The sequence below is a fragment of the Emydura macquarii genome, unplaced genomic scaffold (genome assembly GCF_026122565.2).
Source record: "Emydura macquarii macquarii isolate MOO-44397 ecotype Brisbane River unplaced genomic scaffold, CSIRO-AGI_Emac_v2 contig_2676, whole genome shotgun sequence".
NCBI classification, from domain to species: domain Eukaryota; kingdom Metazoa; phylum Chordata; order Testudines; family Chelidae; genus Emydura; species Emydura macquarii.
In genome coordinates, this window is record NW_027132813.1 from 32,846,668 (window position 1) to 32,868,395 (window position 21,728).

The 21,728-nt window shown below is 40.3% G+C and overlaps 2 protein-coding genes across 2 annotated transcripts in view; one reads left to right on the forward strand and one right to left on the reverse strand.

The window, feature by feature from the left end:
- Positions 1-8,252: 8,252 nt before the first annotated feature.
- LOC137164556 (prolyl-tRNA synthetase associated domain-containing protein 1-like) lies at positions 8,253-9,965 on the forward strand. The gene is made up of 2 exons (XM_067565433.1): positions 8,253-8,642; positions 9,310-9,965. The coding sequence occupies exons 1-2, from the start codon at positions 8,532-8,534 to the stop codon at positions 9,745-9,747; spliced, it is 549 nt and encodes a 182-aa protein (XP_067421534.1). The 5' UTR covers positions 8,253-8,531; the 3' UTR covers positions 9,748-9,965.
- Positions 9,966-17,856: 7,891 nt separating this feature from the next.
- The window catches only part of CCDC88A (coiled-coil domain containing 88A), a 251,526-nt gene continuing 247,654 nt past the window's right edge, over positions 17,857-21,728 (reverse strand). Inside the window, exons 32-33 of the mRNA XM_067565171.1 lie at positions 19,489-19,588; positions 17,857-18,896 (exon numbers count right to left, since the gene is read on the reverse strand). Coding sequence (XP_067421272.1) covers positions 19,524-19,588 — 65 coding nt within the window. The 3' untranslated portion in view covers positions 17,857-18,896; positions 19,489-19,523. The remainder of the gene's footprint in view (positions 18,897-19,488; positions 19,589-21,728) is intronic.

Below are 21,728 nucleotides of genomic sequence, written 5' to 3' on the forward strand. Positions count from 1 at the left end.
CTGTGCCAACTTCCATGCAGCTTCTTATGCTTTAAATGTTGTCTCCTATCATGTTTACCTCCCTCACAACATCTATACTAAAATCTCACTTGTGCCTTGATTTGTACAGCTGAAGAGAAGGCAAAATAACTATCCAACCAATGATAACCTTTAAAAAGGAACTGGAACCATCAAGATGTGGATTCCCTATTGATTAACCACATAATACTGATGTCATCACCTTTATCTTCACTTCTTTCTTATCAGTTCAAGATTATATGCTTTTCTGGACAGGAACCCTCTCATTTGAGGCACTCCAGCATAATAAAGACAGACAGAGAGGGGCTTATGATTCAATTTGTAAAGTACTTATTCACTCAAAATTCACATTGACTTCAATGGGAGTTTTGCACATGCAAGGACTAAGTAAAAACAAACTAAGTACTTCAGAATTTGAGACTTCGGTCCCATCCTACAATTTCCTAAATTTCTGCAATGAACTGCGAATCAGGGCCAGATGGTTTAGTGTGTCAGCACACCAGATGCATAATACTACTAATCTGAAATCTTTGCAATAATGGCCAAAATGGCATATTTTTAAAAAGTTGAACAGTCCCTTGCCTTTGTGATATTTTGCTGTTTTAACAGTTCAAATTTTTATTTTAAAAAAAACAGAAATATTTGGGGGAGGGGGAGAAAATATAAATGTGCAGTCTATCTTAAAGATGCATATGCTTTTAGACAATTCATAAAACTTGTGTTGTGTCATACCAAATTCAATCAATTATCATCCAATCACATTTCTAGAGAACTATACAATGAATTTACTGAAGTTTGGTAAATATCAGTTAGTTATGTAGACTGAAGATTAAAAAAAAAATCTACAGCAAGTCACCAAATATAATACAAATCTTAATTCTGATCTGCCTGGCTGTTTGGCAAAATGCTTTTTTCCTACTGAACAAATCTTGATATATGGCACATCTATTGAAAATTGATGATACATAGATATTAAGAAACTTGTGATTGCCTCAACCTTTGGCAATAAAGTTTCATGCCTGAGTTCTGGACAGAAACTGCACTGGTTGCATTGGTAAATCATCTTCCCCTGACAATACATGAGGGTTTAAGCGTCCATGCTAATTTTACACAGTCTGCCTTTGGAATTATTTATCTATATGGTACTTTGCAGCCTCTAGAATGGCTCAGCTTCTATCTTTCAACCCTGAAGGTGCCCTTGAATGGGGTTCTACCTCATCATCCCTCCTATTATATTAGTAAGAGGGGACATGGGCTGCAGTGTCTTTATTATTTATATATCTCTACATCCACATCTCAGCAGCTGCTCACATACACGACACTGGTTTGGAAGAGGGGCTCACCTCACTAAACTCAACAGACACAAGCTAATAATCCAGACAAGATTAGATACCACTGTTTCTATATATTTAGGTTCATATATTTTAAGGCTGGCAGGGACCATTACAGTAATCCAATCTGCTCTGCCTAACACAGATGTAAATACTCATATAGCCCCTAGTGCTGTAGTATCTGGTCGATCTGGATGAAAGGATGTGAAGATTATACTGGTGCTCTTGATGACTGAGTGCAGTTGTCTTTTGTAACACAGGTCCACACTCGGGGAGTTTTATTAGATCACAGGTTGCTCCCAGATATCCAGATAACAGCTGCAGGCAGAAGAAAGAGCGCTTTCTCCATACTGAGCCTCTCGTCAGACCACAAACTGGTTTTCTGAATGTCAGTCTCGATATTCTCATCGCCCTCACCCTCACCCTGAAAACAGGCACCATCCCGCACTCTCCCTGAGCCCACCTCCGCAAATCACAGGGAAACTGAGGCTAGCGCTGAACGCGGCTGCCCACTTGTGAGGGGACGCTTCTCGCCCTCGGCGCCTCGCACCAGCCACACGGGCTGCCTTAGCGCCTCAGCTCCCAGCCGGCCTCCAAGAGAGCGGCTCGCACCCAGCGAGCGCCGGACGAGCCGGGAGCCGGCTGACAAGCGGGGTCTCCCCGGGCATCAGTCAGCGGCGCTGCTCAGTCGGGGGAGGTGCCTTCCGGCTAAGCAGGGGCTGGCGGCGATCCGGCCCTGGTCCCCGAGGGGCCTCAGCCCGGGAAGAGGCTGCCTCTGCCCCGCCCCCCAGCCTGGCAGGGGGCACCTCAGTGCCTGGCCCGGGCGGGGTGGGGGAGCCGTGGCAGGGGAGATGGGGCAGAGCGGGGGGGGGAGGAGCGGGGGGCAGGAGCAGAGACCTGGCGAGCGGCGCCCCCTGCCCGGGAACTATCCAGCGCCCGGACCTCCCAGCGGCCCCCTCCGCCCCCCTCAGGCACCGCGCGCACCTTCAGGCAACCCCCGCCCCAGCGCCGCCCCCCGCCGCAATTTACCTGCCGCCCGGCGGAAGTGCCAGGCAGCCCAGCGGAGACCAGCGTGGAAGAGCTCGCCGGGTCACGTGACGTGACGTGACCCGCCGAGATGGGGCAGGCGGAGGCGGGGCAAAGGGCCCAGGTCGGAAGGGGGAGGGTTTGAAAGCGGAAGCACGTGACACCGGCTGTCCGCCCCAGCCGGCCGGGGTGTTGGTCGGCGGATCGAAGGGTCTCGCGCTGCTGTGGGAGTCTCGCGCGCTTTGGGCTGTGCTCGCGGCCGAGCTGTGAGCGGATTGGGGCCGGGCGCCGCTGGTAGCGCTGCTGCTGGTAGCGTCTCGTGACGGGTCTCACGGTGCTTGGGATCGTTCCCAGCGCCTGGAGCCCAGAGAGAGACTCTCAGCTGGGCCGTTCGCTTGTACGATATCATCAGCACATTTCTGCTCCTGGCTGCAGAGAGAAGCTGGAACTAGGTGCACTGGAGAGGCGCCAAACGTGGAAGGCAAATACAAAGAACCCGCATTTCTCACTTTTAAATCTCCAGGTTTTTAAGGCTATTTCTGGGGTCTGACTCATGAATGTTTAACAGGTGGGGTTGGCAGTTCTGCAAGTGTCAGCAGTTTATAATCCTGGAGTGTGAGCCCTGGAAAGTACACAGCTAAAGTACAAATCTTGAAGCACCCTGAGCCTGTGCTAACTCTCATGACTTTTGAGTCTCATGATAATTGTTTTCCTTAAAGCCCAAGCCCCTGGAGCCAAGTGTGGATATGTGATGATTTCAGCCTTCATTCTTAAAGTAAGTTTCTAGTCCTTGTGGCTGTAGAGAAAGCTTCAAAATGTGACCCCAGTGCATCTGAAAGGCTCAAAAAGCAGAAGGCAAATAAAAAACACCACCTCTGTTATGTTATGTTACATAATTTCATGATTTTAAAGCCAATCTCATGATTTGTGGACATTTAAGGTTGGCAATACTGCAGCTGGTTAGAGTGGGAACAGAAGCCATCCTGCAATCATCATTAGAGACTATCACAGATTCATTTTCTCCACCTACTTTTACACACACACCAATAAACACAGTCATCATAACAAATCCCAAAGGGATATGGCTGCCCTGCAGATCAGGTGCCACCCAGATTAATCTCTAGCTAGATCCTTAGGGTGCTCTGGTTGGATATTCAGTTTATATCTATCACTGGCTATCTTGTCCTGCCACAGATGCTTTTGGTGCACATGGGATTGCCATCCAGGTAGCAGCATTTCTTGATAAACAAACTTTGGAATTTGTTGGTCTTCCATTCTAATCATATATTGAGACCAAGAAAACTTGCAAAATTGAACCAGTACTGATGGATCAGTTGTATTGATGGGAAGATCATTTCAATATGCTCCACAGTTATTTGCCTCCTGCAGTCTCTCTTCCATTTGAAGAGGGGCAGGAAGTTCCAAGATAGCCACCTTCCTTCTTTCAAGAAGAGATCCAGATCACAGTCCTAAACCAAACATGATAATACTGAGCACTTGTAGAAAGCTTTTTGCTTAAAATGCATAAGTATCAGGATATTTGTCAAAAGAACAAGTTGCTTAATTTCTCAGCAGCCTTAACTTGCATGTCAGTAATTTCAATTCTTAAATGTTGGTCTCTCTTGGATACTAGGAAATAATTTATTCTGTTTTGGGGTTTTTTGGTCATAATCCAAAGACTTAAAATGGCTGGACAGATTTTTTTTAAACCAAATGCTTTCTAAATTTGGCACATGACATCAGTATAATAAATTAGAAGAAATTCTAGAAGGAAACTACCACCTTTTAATAGCCTTTGAAAAATCCTTAATCTTTTTTCCCCCCCATTAATGCTGCCTAGAAAACCCACAGATAATCCCAGTGACACAATGTAATGCATCCTTTAGCCTTGGGTGCTCTTGGGAGAATATCCAACACACAATGACCTGTTTAGTCTGCAGAAGAAAAGAGTGAGGTGGATTTGATAGCTGCCTTCAACTACCTGAAAGGGGGTTCCAGGGAGGATGGAGCTAGGCTTTTCTCACTTGTGGCAGATGACAGAACAAGGAGCAATGGTCTCAGGTTGCAATGGAGGAGGTCTAGGTTGGATATTAGGAAATACTTTTTCACTGGTAGGGTGGTGAAGCACTGAAATGGATTACCTAGGGAGGAGGTGAACTTTCCATCCGTAGAGGTCTTTAAGGCCCAGCTTGATAAAGCCCTGGCTGGGATTGGACTAGAAAGCAACTTCCTGTTTTGATTACATTGTACAGCGTCCTTTATTGCATTATGTAATGACTAGAAACACATGCACATGTTAGTAATCACCATCTGCTGCTGAATATCCTAAGTGCCATTTGAACATCTATAATGCATAAAGCCCTTTTTGGCACGTGTCTATGAAGACTCTCCTAGAGAATTTAAAATAAATTAGATCATTATCCTCTGCACTTGGGCAGATCCTCAGCTGGTTTTAATTGTTATAGCTCCATTGAAGTCAATGGCTTAATTGAAGTCTATTGAGCTATGACAATTTAGGCCATCTGAGAGTTTGCCCCACTAAGTCCAGTTGCAAATAGATTGTAACACTAGAAAAGTACTTAATTTCTTCGTGCCCCAGTTTCTCCATCTGTAAAATGGGGAAATAATACTTACCTATCTCACATGATTGTTATGACACTTAAGCAATTGTGGGAAAAACCTTAGAAAAAGGCACTCTATAAATGCAAAGTAATACAAGAAGATACATGAAAGTGACACCCAAGTTGAGTTTCGGTAATAAAAAGGAATATATACAATTGCAATATATTTTGCAACAGGATACCAAATCAGATCACTTGACTGCCATTCCAAATGCACAGGATGTGGATATGGTGCCTGTGATGTAATTAATGGGTTTTTTTTAAGGACTTTTAAAATTAAAATGTCAAACAGTCACTAGAGTTTCCTATAAAGCTTTTTGACTAAGCTTGCTTTTGATTATGTCTGGAAACGATTTCATGTACTATCACAATGTTCTTCAAATTAGCATTAGATCATATTTTGTCCACATCTTGTAACTGCAGATACATACCGTTTCAAATTAAGTTTTCATTATAGATTTCCTATTCTAGAACAAAGTGGAAAAAGCTGGTGAATTATTTCAAATATTGTAGGTCAGTATAAGGAATTGACATTTCTAAACACTTTTCCTTTAATTGTGTGCTAGTTAATTCTTTTTGTTCTTTCATCAAAAGTTTTAATTATTATTGGTTGCATCTTTAGTAATACATTTATATATTTTATTATAGTTTATTAGTCAGGTACAGAGTTTAATTGCATGCTAATTTACTTGTTCTAATTTTTCTTTGCTTTGAATTTTTCTTTATTTTTCATTAATTCATGCCCACATTTTCAGTGGGTAGAAGCCCACTTGCATGAACTGTGTGTACAACTGTATGCCCACATTAGCATGTGGAATTACTGTAGTCGCACATATATATGGGTAGGTAAATGTCTAACTACCCATTTACAGTATATACACAGTTGTGGTAATTGGTCATATAATTAGGTTTCTTTTTTAAAATCTTGTTTCTGTTAATTGTATACAAATTCATATTTAATCGAGAACACATTTAAAATAATTTAAAAATTAAGCTCTTTAATTGAGTTTTGTCTAATTTTATCTGGCATTGCTCACACACTCATGACAGTAAACCTAGAGGCAGCTGCAAATAGCAAAAGTTGACTGGCCCATTTCTGTATCCTCCGGAAAGACTCAAAAAGATTTGCTTCAGAGGTTTCCTACAACTGTCACAGCGAAGGAGTGTAACAGCATCTATCCATGGGGAAAAAGGATATAGTTTCATGTATATACCTTTCTGATCTAACTATGGTGCTTAAGCATAGCTCCGTGTGTGACTTATTCCTGCTATTTGAGAAAAAGAATGTAGGAAGAGCTGTGCATCAAATTGATTTCAGGCAGAATACAGTGCATGTTGACACTACCTTTGCTGTATTTGGGAGTGCATTTTGCAGGAGGTTGCACAACATCCCTGCTTTAATTAGAAAGTAGTCCATAATTACTAGCTGTGTGCTATGATAGAAGGAGCACAGCTCTCTACAGGCTTTGGGTAACCACTATTTATATACTGTGAATCTACATAGTTCTTTCAAATGTGATGGTGTGTTGCCTGCTCAAGAAAAGTAGTCTGTTTTATTACCTTAGATTATAAACTCCTTGAGCTAGGGTTTGTCTTTACTACGTGTTTGTACAGAACCCAGCATAATAGAGTGCCAAGCCTCATTAGGGCCTCTGAGTGTTACCATAAAACAGGGGTGGGGAACCTTTTTGTTGCCAAGGGCCTGATGGTGGCCCTGGCGGCGGGCGGGGATTCGGCGGCGGCACAGTTACGTGTGGGGCGGTGCCCGCCGCCGAAATGCCGCCGCCGTTTCCGCCTTTCCGGCGGCGCGGTTTTGCAGTGTCCGCAGGGTTCCGTGGGGCAGTAACCGCCTCCGGACTCCACCCGCCGCCGAAAATGGGCAGACGGCAGCAGGGTTTCGGCGGCGCGCACTTCCCGCCCGCCTGCGGGCTGGAGAAAATTCTTTCCGGCCCGCAGGCCGGAGGTTCCCCACCCCTGCCATAAAACATAATAATCACAATTGCCAATCTAGTATTTGAACTGTATATAAGCTCATAAATTGATTTTTGTGAAAAAATAAATACCAACAATGAGTTTCATTAAGTATTTGTTTAAAAGTTAAAGAGCAAAATTCTGAAGTAATCTGTCAGTTTATAGGACTACAACCTAATTAAGACTCCTCTCCACACACCACATATGAATGCACAGACAGACATGTTAACTGGTTAGTGAGACTAGTGTTTCATCCCTTTTTAATTCTTCAACACACTGTTTAGGAAGATTTATTAGGTGGAATAAAATGTTTTGTCCATTAATGGCAACAACTGTTGCCTTACCGTTAAAATGCAACATATTCCATACAGTATGTTAACACATTTATTCAAATCAGACTCTCTTTTGGCAAAACAGCTACTCTCAAATCAGAGTGAATGCAGGGTTAATATTGATTTAGCATTTGAAGCTTCAATTTTTAATTAGAATTAATGCAAATTTATTCCATTTGAAGCTAGCTGTTCGCAAATTGTTCACAAGCCTTTCATATTAGCAAATACAGCCTCCATTCTGATGAAGAACGTATCACAGAATTTCAAAATAGCTTCTAAATACTTAATCCAGACTGGCAAATCATTCTGAACTAGTAAAACACAAAGGGAAATATGTCACACGGATTTGGTTCCAGCCTGTTTTAAGTAAAGCCCTACACAAGTTACTCTATCACAAAAGATATACAATCAAGATTTTTAACATGTAAAATCATTTCTCTCTAGCAGTTCTCTCAAGTGGATTACTGGTAATAATCTTGCACCATCCCCCTATGGAAGACAAGGCCTAAATTCCCAGGAATTAAGGAGTTGCACCACAGTATTTAGGCTGTGTGTCAAAAACATACAGGTCCTTGATTATATACAAAAAAAAGATGTGAGTTGTTTCTCTCTTCTTTTAAGTGGTTAAAAATCAGTCAAAGGAAAGGAAAGGAAAGCAAAGCAATTTGTGGGTGGGTGGGTGCAAGGCTACACTGTTTTAAAATCAAAATATTCTGTAATAATTGATGAAAAACTAATTTTATTTTTCAGTTAGATTTTTTGGGAACTCTGTCCCACATTGGGTAGCCTGAGCTACCCATCCTTTCCCATGATAGTCACTTATAAACCAAACCAAGCCGTCTTGCCCTAGGCGAGTCGATGTGGCAACGCCCTCCACACCCCTAATGTAAAGGGAACCTGTGCTCTATTACCCTCGTTCGCAGCCATACTGAACGCAAAGTTTGAGATTAATCGTCAGTGCCAATCTGAACTCACACGGCAGCTGGTTAATCCTCCCAACAGCTCTTGGGGCGAGGTGAGAGAGCCAGACCTGTTCTGTCTGCAAACCACCCCGCCCGCCGTCTGTCCTTTTTGCAGTCGTGTGAGGCCAGCTGCTGCAGAACGCCCGGCTCTGCGTGCGCCTCTGCATACAAGCTGCTCTCTGCCGGCAGAGGGCGCCTCCCCCAGCGGTGGCTCGGCCCTGGCAGCTGAGCTGACAAGGAAAGGACCGAGAGCAGAGCTCTCGCTCAGCCATGGCCGTCCGGCAGCAAGAGATGTCGCCACCCTCTCTGGGGCTTCGGGAGGCGCTGGAGGAGCATCTGCGAGCCCTGAACATCCCAGTGGTCAGCGTGGAGCACCCCGAAGTGAGTGTGTCCGTAGCTATGCAGCCACCCGGGGGACTGGGTCGATGCAGCAGCCTGGAGGGAGGTGCCACGTGTCTGTTAGGGAGCAGGAATCGGGGGTGTAGGGCAGCCTCACCACACGCACTGGTCCCTTCCTGCTTTCCCGTATGCGTGGGGACTGGAGAAAAGGCAGCTATGGCCAGACAAGGGAGATCTGTTATTATTAACCTTTCCCTTACTGGGTGAGCAGAGCTGGGAATGGCGGAAACATGCGGAAGTCATCAGGTACCATTAATGCATATAGTTTGTAAAATGCTTTGGGATTCTTGGGGGTGAAGGGTTCTACGCAAGTAACTGTTTATGCTGAATTGCTCTGCCTGACGTTTCTGAGTCAGAGCAAAACTTAAAAATGTGCAGACTACCTCCTCCAGTGTTATAATGCTCCATATATTGAGAGCCTTCCAGCGAAAATAAAAATTGAGGCCACCATTGTTGAAAAAAGTTGTGTACTCATCAAACAGAATTACAGAAGTGGCTATAGGACTAATAACTATAATCATTTTTGTCCTTTTAAACATTTTTTTAGGCTGAATGTAAAGTTTAATACAGTCTAATAAAAGATACCTGCCACAAAGCAACCAAAAATAGAGTATATTGAGACTAATCCTGTATTAATTATATTTTCCAGGTATTCACTGTTGAAGAAATGATGCCTCATGTCCAACATCTGAAAGGAGGTCACAGTAAAAACCTTTTTCTTAAAGATAAAAAGAAGAAATGGTTCTGGCTGGTAACAGTTCTGCATGACAGGCAAATTAATTTAAATGACCTTGCTAAGAAATTGGGTGTTGGGAGTGGAAATCTGAGGTTTGCAGATGAAAATGCCATGTTGGAAAAACTGAAAGTAGGCCAAGGCTGTGCAACACCCTTGGCCCTGTTCTGTGACCATGGAGACGTGAAATTTGTATTGGACGCAGGCTTTTTGGAAGGTGGTTATGAAAAGGTGTACTTTCATCCAATGACAAACTCTGCAACCATGGGCTTAAACCCTGAAGACTTTCTAAAGTTTGTGAAATCAACAGGACATGACCCGATAATCATACATTTTGATGAAAATATTAAGTAGTTGAATCTCACAAGAATTTAATTATTACACATTAGGCATGACTTGTTATAAAGAAAAACTGCTGAAAATTTAACTGGGAAATCCACATTTAGATGTTATAGGCATACATGTGACTGTTTTTCCAATGAGCTAAATTTGTATTTTACTTGGTAAAAATTACATTCTCTTCATTATCCAATGCTTAATAAAATATTAATTTAAGCTTATGATAAAGATAAGATTCTTTTGCAGCCTACCTCTATGTACACAATATATAGAACAGTGATCCTCAAACTGAGGCTCAGGAGCTGCAAGTGGCTCTTTAATGTGTCTCCTGCTGCTCTTTGCAAATGTGGATATCCACAGACCATTTTTGCGGCTCAGATGTGGATACAAACTTTGTATCCACACAGGGCTTTGCAGCACCTGCTCATGCGAATAGAGTAGCTGTCATCCTGCCCTCAGGCTCCATTGTGGCTCTCTGAATCATGCAGCAGGGGGCTGTGATATGTGGCAATAGCCCACTGGGCATTTTGGGAGGTACACTATAACTCCCAGAATGGAGTACACCCGTGTGCTCCTGTGCAGTGAGCCAAGTGCCATTTTGAAAGGGGTGATTTTGCTTTAAACTAGCGGCCAGCAACAAGGGGCACAGTGAGCAGAGCAGTTGTTACTGCTCTCTCCTGGCCAGGTCTGCATACGTTAGAGCTGCGTGGCTGTGTAGGGGTGTCTGAGCCTCCTACTGGGAGAGCGGCGCTGCACCCAAGTGCTCAGATGTAGCCTCCCTTATTGGAGCAGGGAGGTACGGCGGAGCGGAGCAAGCAGCAGGGCAGGAGGTCTCGGGAGAAGTGGGAGATGGTTGGGGGTCAAGGGCTTGACACAGCCCTGCATCACTGGTGCAGGGTGATCTGTGGAGCTTTTAGTAGAGCCCTGCAAATCCACGGCTATTTAGGGATTGTGGATATCAGAGGACAAATTTTGCAGATCACAGATACAAATTTTGTATCCACACAGGGCTTTACAATGAATTCACACTACTGTGGCTCTTTTGGGGTAACGTTGATCGCTAATATGCATCCTGAACTACTGAGTATCACCAGTATGGAGGGATAATCTTTCTCTGAAATAACTTTATAACCTCTCTTTTCTTAAAAAATTGGCTAAATCTGAAACTTTCCCAGAAACTAATCATCCATACTGTGCTTGAATGCTGACACTTGAAATACTGTCACTGGGGGGAAACACTGAATCAACTAAGTTATAATATTTGCAGTACATTTGAGACAGTATTGTAGAGTAATAGAGTCACTATCTCAGTGGTTCCCAATCTGTGGCCTGCGGGGGCTTTCAAAGTGGCCAGTGGGCTCCCCCTCCTGCTGGCTGCAGAAGGGAGCCATTGCCTAAGGACCCAGGCAGAGCATGTTTCCACAGGGCTAAAAGACCGGTGCAGGCTCCTTGCTGCAGCAAAGGGGATGGGAGATCAGCACTTCCCTCCCCCTGGCTGGAGAAGGGAGCACGCAAAGCGCTCCAACTAGGTTCATAGGTGCTGGGGTCCCTGCTGGAGCCAGAGGGAGAGGAGTGCTGATCTTGTTCCCCCTGGCTGCAGAAGGGAGCCACTACCTAGGGACCCAGGTGGAGCGCACAGGGCTACAGGACATGTGCGGGTTCCCTGCTGCAGCCAGGGAGATGGGAGATCAGCAAGGAAATTCCTGTAAGTAATTCCTTGCTGAGATTACCCCAAATTGTCTTCAGGTCTCATCTACCTAGAGAAATGCAACTCCAAACTTGGCAGATTCTGAGGGATCCACTCAGGCCAGGCTCATCTGCAAGAAAGCTCTGACTCCTGGAAGAATCCTACTCTTTAGCAACATGGCTCCAGTGGAACTTGTCAGAAAAGCTAATGCAGCCTGGGGCTGTATTAACTTTTATATCTATTTGCTGACCTGTGGAGACAACACATACGTCCCCTACCTAGCCACCCTGAAGGGCCCTCTGCAGGGTTGGGAAAAAAATGTGTGGAAGCAGAGGCACCTGAATCTCATTTCTGCATGAAGGGCAGGAGCTGCACGTGGAGAAACTTTACATGTGTGGATCTGGGAGGAAGGGGGAGTGGGTAATCTGGCCCTTAGTATTTATTATTTTAGTATTTTCTGCCAACAAGAATGACTCATTCGCAACACTAACAACCCCTGCTCTACCCATGAGTCCCTCCCAGAAAAACCCTCCCTACTTCAATCAGATTTTCTGTTCCCCCCACAAAGGGAGAGGAGCCAGAGATTCCAGGCAGACCATTAGGGATCTAATTATTGCCAATCTATTTTACATGGAAGGGGTTCAGCTATTATGATGATGAGTGGCATTATAAAACCCTAAGATAGACGGACATTGAGTAATGAACAGTGAGGTGAGGCAATTTGCAGATAATCTAAATATAGTCAAGATTAGAGAAGACTAAGGAACTCTAGAGAAACTAAACAAAGTTAGGTGAATGGACAGAATGATAAACAGATGAAATTCATTATTAACAAATGCAAAGTAATCCACACTGAAAATAATAATTTGACCTATTCCTGCACATGGTTGAGTTCTAAATTAACTATAACCAGTTAGAAAAAAGATCTGAGCATCACTGAAGACAGATAAGTGGAAACTTCTACTCAGTGTGCAGCAATGTACAATAAAAGGAAAAAAAGTAATATACATAGAATGGGATAGAAAATAAAATAATTATTTTCTGACATTATATAAATCAATGATACACATGCACTGGTTATGCGCTCTCAGAAAAAGAGAAAGAAGGGACCCAGAGAAAGATACTGAAAATGATCAAAGGAATAGAGAGACTTCTGCATAGAAATAAAATACTGGGATTGTTTAGTTTAAAAAGAAGACAAAAGAGTGAGGACCTGATAGAAGTATAGAAAGTATTACATGCTAAAACTTGAATTTCTAGTTAATATTCATCTCTATGTACTATGACAATGGAATGTTGCATTATATTGCAAGGCAAAATGTTTAAAAGTTATAAAAAGAAATTAAAAACAATGTAGAATCAAACTGTGCGACTCACTATTACGATACATCCTTGAGGCCAGGAGCTTAGTAAAATTCCAAAAAGGAAACATTTGTATGGATAATGGAAACATTCACAGGAACACTGTATATTTTATAAGGTATATAAACCATCATTCTTTAGGCTATAAGCCAGCTATTAATTGTTGTGAGTTAAGAAGAAACTTCACTGGGACAGGTGTTTCATATTTGTCCATTACAGGGTTTATTACACCTATCTGTGAAGGATCAGCACTTGCTACTTTCAGAGATATTGGACAAGGAGGGACTGGGGACCTGATCTGGCATGGCAATTCCTGTTTTCTTGTTCACCACATAAAGGTGCATATACTCACCACATGCTTTCCACATGTATACTGGCAGATGTCTCAAAAGGGATATAGTTTAACCAGATTGAATTTACAAAACACTACACAGAAGAGTCAATAGGAAATTGTCCGACTACACGAGTTTACACATTTCAGTTAAATGAAATATCCAGATGCAACATCTTATGCTTAGTAATGGTGGATGGGTTCAATGCTCTGGATCTAACAAACCAATAAAGCAAGCTGTTAAAATACAGGATTACAAATGTGCAAAAGTGAAAGTACCCTTCTCTGAAAACTACCCTTTACGGTACTCTCAGTTAGGCACCCAAAATCACTGATCACTTTTGAAAATTTAGACCTGTGTTTTAATCTGACATCTGTTAACTGTTTTGAAGCTAATGAACAAATTAATAAAGTTATTAATTGAAATTACTTAAAACACTGCGAATAAGAATCTAGTTACTTTCTATGTGTTTCTGAGGTGCAGAGCTGAATTTGTGAAACTAATTTGGTAGGTTCTACCACTTTTAAAGTGTTACCTTGAAAATTTAGGCTGCTCTGTGAAGCATTTTCTCACCTTCTCCTCAAAAAATCCAGCATCTGACACTTGTTCTCAACAACAGTAATAGCCAAGATAAATCTATTTCAAATACTGCATAGCTACAATTTTTTGCAAGTTTCTGACAATTTTTGTAGCTATAAATTTCAATAAGCTGTGTTAGTAGTGTTTTTATAATATTGTAGCAAAATATAGTTTAGCTACATTTCTTCACAAATAAACAGCAGTGTGAAATAATAAAACAAAGCAAACTAGAGGAGCTTTGCTACATTGATATGACTCTCTTTCTGAACAAAGATCCACTTATTATATTAAGAGGTTATTGAAATTAAGTGACCACAGATTAATCTCTTATTTATCACCAGTTCCCTCCAAAATCAGCTGGCAGAAGAAAAAGCGTGTATGTGTATATATATACAATGTAAATAAAAGTTATTTAGTTTGGCATTTTAATAATGTACTTAAGTGTATAGAATGGCAAACATTAAAAAAAAAAGTCCTTAATAGGTATGTAAAGGAAAACACAGGTTTAAATATGAATTTTTGTAAAATGGTGTTTAAATTCTGTGTCACACCCAGAGACATTCTTTCAAGACAATTCCATTATTACCAAGGTAATATTTACACAGCAGTATTGTCTATACTAAAAACTATACATGAATTCCTTTGTTGGAGCTGCATTATGTCTCAGACAGAGAAATATTCAAAGAAATAATACATTTGGGGAATGTTATAATAGCCTCTGCAGATCAGACCTCAGAAGAAAATTAAATGGAAATTATACATCATATGGTATTACATCATCTATAGTAATCTTAAAATTGGGAGCAACAGATTTTCCACTTCCTGTTCTAAACTGCTGCAGTGGTGTTGCATTCTGTTAAACAGCACTTGTTTCACTCTAGAGGTGCCTGCATTTCAGCAGGGGTGAAGGGGCTCTGATGTTATATTTACAGACTGTTTAAAGGATACAGATTATAAAGAACATTTGTGGTGAAAGGGATTATATAATTCTTTAAAAATTTATTCACATAGGGTAAAAATCATAGGCGCATGGAAGATCTGCTCATGTCCCTCTGCCCCAGGAAGCAATCTGCATGAGGGAAGTACTGGGAAAGCAGTGACACAGGGGAACTTCTGCACTCCTTTTATGCTAAAATGAGCTGTGTGCTGCTGCAGATTATCAGTACCTTCTAGGTCAGACTATGGAGCATCTTTTGGATTTGTGCTTACGTAGATCAGGTGGCTCAAAACCTGCTCACAGGGGGTATGGAATGGCAGTGGTTAGCATTCCAGCCCACAAGTCAGGAAGAGCACCTGAATAGGAGCTCTGATGCAGCCCCAGGGCTTGCTGCAGTTTGAAGGATGAATTGCTCCCAACTCCCTCATTTTTCCCACACAAAGACTGACTGCTCAGGCTTTGGGAAGGGGAGGAGTGAATTTAATCATTTACATTATATATAATAAATGTATATTTCAGGCTAAAGTCTGCTTGGTGCCACAAAAGTGCATTAGGAGTCACAAAGGTATAAAGAAAGACATCATGGGATGCAAACAGCAGCATGTGTAGGAGGATGTGAAATGTAATATTAGCCAAACTCACAAGTGTATAAAAAAGCTAAATAAGTGCAAAGCCAATAAAGATGCAAATCTGAGAAAAAACACATGGCCAGTCAGAAACCTAGCAAGCACATATGCAGCTTATACATCAGAAGCACATGATGACCACAATAGCTATGCATAATATGCTTCATGGAAAATCAATAAAACAAGGACTATGAAGCATGTTGGTCATGCCAATATACCACCCTGACTTTCAATGGTAGAATTTTTCCTGGGTGGATACACTTTCTGGTATACCAAGGTACGTACTGTTGCCTGGCCATTGTAACATATAACCAGGATTTAGTTATTAACATGTATGCTTGTTAAATCAAGATAGGAGTGCTTACTTATACTACTGATGTTGCTAATAATTCAGAACCAAATGAGGTGCTGAGTGCCACTGTAATCTATGGGTGTTGAGTCCAGTCAGCAATTCACAGGGCATGCCTTAACAAGAATTCAGAAGTGTGAGCAAGACTGATCATCGGAGAGATGCTTTCAAAATACTGTGTTTTAGGTGTCTTTCACTATAAATACCTTCAGGATAGGAGCTAATGTCCTATGAACATATGTAGCACACTAACACAGTACTTTCTGTCTACCAAACAATGTAAGGGGAACTTTTGTCTCTATGAGCTAGATCCACAGTGGGGACTTAGGCTCAGGCATTGCAATGCCTAAGCACCCTGCTGCCCAATAAATTCACAGCCCTGAGTTAGGCATCTAAGAATGGGATTCAGAGAAGCCAGAATGCTGAGCTAGCTAAACAAGAAATGCTGAAGAGAGAGGTGTGATTTAAGCCATACTGTACAAAGGGAATTAGATGCCTAAATCCAGGCTGGAGGGAGGTGCCTCCCTCTAGTCGGGATTCACAGCTGTGAACCCTCTTCTGGAGTTAGGCACCTAGGGCTGACCTGGCTTTTCTTGCCAAAAATGGATCACTGGGTTATAGGGTATTATCTCCAAGCTCTCCTATTGACCCAGGTTCAGGTACTTGCTCCAATGAATCAGTAAGTATATTATACAAACCACAACAGGAAAGACAGAGACCCACCTCAGAATATCCTACAGCCTGTCATTTGGGCACTCACTTGGAAGACGGGAAACCTGAGCTGAAGTCCCTGCTCTGAATTTGAACCTGGGTCTTCTACAGTCTGAGGAAGTGCTCTAACTATTGAGCTATAGGGTGTTTTAGGCTAGGGCTCTTATAGTGTCAACTATCAATGTTCCGCTTTGTATAACCTCCTTAAGTATTCACTAGTGCAGGGCACCATGACTACCTCCATTTTTTTTTCAGAGCCTGATCTAGTAGGCATGCTCTTAGGTGGCTTATGAAAATTCCTACTGGATCAGGTCCCACAGGTGAGGTAGTCAGGGGAATGGCTAGTATGATGATCAGCAAGTCTTAGGTGCTGAGCATTTCAGCACCAGCAGAAATTTAGGCACCTGGGAGACTTTACTGGTGAAAACTTAGGTGCCTGTGGACTTTAGGCATTTACAGATAATGGGGCAGCTGAACAGGGATTTTGAGGATCTAGATTTTGTTCTTAGGTGACTAAATTCCTTTGTGGTTCTAGCCCTATGAGCCCAATCCTGCCTCCATTAAAATTAAAATAAGAGTTTGACACTAAATATAATGGGAGCAGGATTTGGCCCTATATAAGAGAGCATTAAGTCAGTGATAAAATAATCTATCATTCTGATAAGCTAAAGAAATTGTTTTTGTGAGGAGAATGGAAATTCTGTTCCATGGAGGATTAAGAAATTTGTTTTAATTCCAGTTAGAATGACCACCGAGAATTTCAAAGTTCTCCGCAAAAGAAAATTTAAAAAAAATTGTTTCAGATCAAAATGTTTCATTTTGACAAAACTGACACACTGTTTCAATTTTGACTTTTAAATTTTATATTATATAGGATATTCCAAAAAATTTCAAAACGAAGTTGTTTTGAAAGGAAAAAAATAAATGTTTCAATTTGATTGTATTGAAACAGGATGTTTCGACATTGTCAGAACCACCCACTCCCCCTGCCAAAAAATCCAAAATTTTGGCAAAATCAACATGATTTTATGTAGTGTTTCGATTTTGACAGAACTGCATCTTTCAATGGAAAATGTTTCTGTCAAAGTTCTTCCATCCAACCCTAGTCTTTATATATGGTAGTGAAAGCCTAAAAAATAAATGTATTACTACTTAACACTATTTATAGTAGCTCTGTCAAATAGGATAAGGAATGTTGTGAACTTAACGTAAATGCAGTCCATGGCCCTGATTCTGCAAACACTTATGCTCATGTTTAACTTTATTTATGGCAATAGTTCCATTAACATCAATGGGACTAATCATGTGTGTAAAATTACTCATGCGCGTAAGTATTTGCAGGACTGAACCCTATGAGGTTAATTTGATTTTTCATGGACATATTAATGCACTTATTGGTTTATAAGAAAATAATTTTTTGATATTTAATATAAATTGGGATCTAGGGATAAATCCATGTATATTCCCCTGGGTTAACTAAACCTGCTTTTCTTGCTCTTGCGAATGTCTTCAAGACAACAAATGCATACAAATATTTTAAAAGTACTAATAACATTTATCCACTTTAATGTAAAATTATAATGAACAAAACAGAATTTCTTATTAATAAAAGAGAATCTTAGTAAGTGAATTGATTGTAAAATGCAGATTACATTATTTACATTATTTTTTGTCATAAGGAAACTTCCTAAGCCACAGTCAGCGCATGTCAAAACACAAATAAAAAAATAGTTAAAACACAAACATTTAGTATAAGACAGTTTTATCCTGGGAATGCCATTTGTTGAAAAAACTACCTTAGGGAAAAAAAGTCCTAATAAAATTACTTGTCAATCTCTTGTCAAAAACATCTGAATTTATCTGTGCAGTATAACTTGTGCATCTGAAAAACACAAGAATTTCTACATAGTGTGGCTATTCCATAACTCCATCTTTTTTATGGAGCTGTTCACACGTTTTCATGTATGTAAACAGAATTTTATTTTGCAGTATGCACCAAAATAATAATCAGCATAGATTTTTCTTTTAAAGAGCAATATCATGCAGATTATGCTAACCAAGTAAGGCAGGGAAGTGCCAGTAAGCTTGTCATTTTTTGTACCTTTATATACAGTAAATTTCCACAAAATACTACAGCATTTATTTCAGATTTACAGAACTAAATATAAATTGCTAGATTTTTGCTAATTATTAGCAGAAGCTGTAAGCAATCAGTGGCTAAATTCATAAACAAAAGATGAAAGAAGTAGCATTTTGTTCCTGGAGTAATTCTTGAGATCTTAAAAGGTTGGTCCTTAAGGAGACGAGAACTGTCCTTTATTAAGTAGATCTTAACAGTGCAATGTGCAACAATTCCTAAGACCGTCTAAAAAGTTTCATCAGTTGACTCCAGCAGAGCTCCTTGATTCAAGGAAGAAAGGGAGGTTTGTAGTTCTTGCCTGCTCTATCACGAAGAATTGTAAAAAGTTCCCTTAATTTTTTTAAAATTATTATTATAATTATTAATGATTCCTACAGTCGGCCGTCTTGTTACTTCAGAAATAAAGACTTCATATTGAGATACTGAAGGACACTTTTCTCTCTGTTTTCAGTTGAAAGGTAGAAAAAGAAGAAAGAGAACATAAGAGAAGCTTAAAGTGTAGAAGAGATATAAAACATAGAGTAAAGTTACTAAAAGAACTAACAGCATGCATCAGAGATTCAGTGAGGACAAGAAAAGGACAGACTGCCAAAGACAAACTTTACATAAAGGCAATTTCCCTGCAATATAGAATAGTTTATAAAACTAAATTATTTGCTTTGTAAATCTATTTTTTTTGCATTTATCTGTCCCTTTCTAAATAAAAGACTTCAATACTGTTACACAAACTGATTTTCTTGAAGCTTTCTCTTATAAAGTTTTAACAGTATTCAAAAGACATCCTAGATATTTTATATATATAAATTATGTCATTTTACAGGGAAAAAAGTGTTAAAAGATTTCATGTTCCCTGTCCAGGTGGGCAAACTACTACTGCAGTTTGTTCTGGCTTTACCAATAAGCAACACAGAAAGCCAGTTAAGCAAGCAATATTTACATCTGTTAATGCAATGTGCACTTATTCTTATATGTAATGCTGTTAGTTTGTTGTAAATGAAATTAATCTCATTTACATTTTGGGCAGGAAACTCACCACTTGGCCCACATCTCATGTAGTGGGTAAAAGCATTAGGAGCTTTGTTGCTCCCTAGACCTGCTTTTTGAATTTCTGCTTTCTGGTATAGCTTCCACATCTGCAGGAGAAAAGCATTTCATGTTATTCAATTTGTTTAGCAGGACGAAAAAAAGCCCTCACATTACAATACACTGCTACTGACTAGTAGGATATATCTGCTCAAAGGTATAAAAAGATTTTTTGAGGGAGAGGATTGGTGAGGGAGAGGGAAGGAAGGAACTCACTACAATAATCTATAGACATATCTTAAAGGTCAATCTGTTGTGAAAGTTCTTATTTATAGTTTAAAAATAATCATACAATAATAAAATATTACTTTTCAAATCCACAAGAGGATAAAGTCAACATTTAAATATAATGGGCCTAAATCTATTCCAGTGTTAAAGGGCAAAATGCCACTGAAATCACTGGAACTGTGCCCACATACACCAGCAGAAAATTTGGCTCAACTTTTTTTTTTTTTTTTGGTTAAACCTCACTGCCTGTAACAATATATAAAACTATTTATTGAAATGGCTAAATTCAAGTCTGTAAAGTAGAAAATAACCTTTGCATGCAATGGATGTAACATGCATAATGCAGTATCTTAATTAATTGTTCACTTAGGAAAGCAAAGCTTCAAGCAAATCTTTTGTTGCAAGCAAAAATTATTTCTGTTTATGGCAGAACAATTAATTAAATGCCTAAAGTCCATTTTTGGCTGGTGACCTGTTTTTAATACTCTGAATTACCATGCAAAATCCAAATTTGATTTTTTAGGCCTGGTTTTTCATTTCTAAGGCCAGCAGGGACCAGGAGCTGCAGAGGCATGGATCAAGAAATCGGTGCATTGGATTGCTTTGTAGGAAGCCCTCTGATTGATTTAGGAGCAACACTGATGAGATCTGATCAACACTGATCAAATTTAATTTGTGTGTGAGAATTTAGCATATGTGAAAGGAACTATAGTGATGCAGAGACTGAAGTACACATTGGCTGGCAAAGTTTCCTTTGCTACCTCAGTATCACTTGATAAGGAACATATCTATGGTTGAGAGGGAAGGTTCAAATTCTATTTCCCTTTAGTCCTTGGCCTCACTACTGAGTCCCAACATAGGTCACAATGATGCTGTAGATTTATTCTTAATAAACTCAATGTACCTCATTATAAGCTATCAGTTTTTCCAAGAAATAGGTTTACTGTCAGTTACCAAAAAACAAAATAAAAAAACCCAACAAAAAGTACTGTGATGCTTGTAGTGTGCTTTCTGAGTTCTTGTATGATAATTCAAAGTTTTATAGATTTCCTATATAATTCCATAGATAACTTGTAAAGTGTATTGTGCATATTTCTGTTTAGTTGACAGCACTATGTATGTTAAAAAATGAGTTAAACACATATGGAACAAGAAGCGAAACAAAATGAAGTAACCCAAGACTGATTGTACTCTGTGTGTGTGAGAATAAGAAGAATTACGTTGACAGTATTTCTCTTATTGTGTTTAGGTCAGAAGCTATTTTTAGAGGAGATACAGCAATGACATAATTAGGAAGCACAAGGCTGTGCTTGTCACATAACCAAAGGATAAGTGAGAGACATATCAGCCCATAAAACTGTGTAGGTGTGCACACATGGTAAAAGAAGGCTGTTTTACGTTTTGGAAGAAGCATAATTTGTTCCTTCACGGAGTCTTTCTAAGACACTTAACTTTCTCCACTTACTTCCTCCTCCCACCTTTAAAGGTAGTTTATCATGCAGAGGAAACCTGGCAATGGATTCCTCCAAAGTTCATCAATGATGCTCCTGTATCAGCTGAAGACATTTCTAGAGAGTGACACAAAGGAATTACTGCTTCTCTCATGAAGAGCTAAGTGAACTGTTCTTGCAGCACTTCTAGTCCTTGCAGGCCTGAGACCAAAGGAATCAAACTGGGGTCCCCATGCGGCAGCACTGTGCACTGCCACAAGATTGCTAGCCAAAGAAGCACAATTGTAAAAATTAGAATATGAAATTCATATTTTCAACAAGATATATTTTCCTCTTTCATGCATTTTTATATAGCATAGCTACTTTTGAATCCTCAACCCTAAACATCTAATTGTGTTTCCATTTGTTTAGAAAAAGTGCTGATGTCTTCTTAAGGGTCTAACTCTAAAAGCACATGCAATTTATAGCTGAAGCATGGTATAATTTTAAAACAGTTTAAATTGTTACCACA

Excerpts from the sequence above, each read along its gene's own strand:
- LOC137164556 (XM_067565433.1), top strand. The coding sequence starts at position 8,532 with ATGGCCGTCCGGCAGCAAGAGATGTCGCCACCCTCTCTGGGGCTTCGG. Across the intron at positions 8,643-9,309 it reads TCAGCGTGGAGCACCCCGAA|GTATTCACTGTTGAAGAAAT; the intron begins GTGAGTGTGTCC and ends TATATTTTCCAG.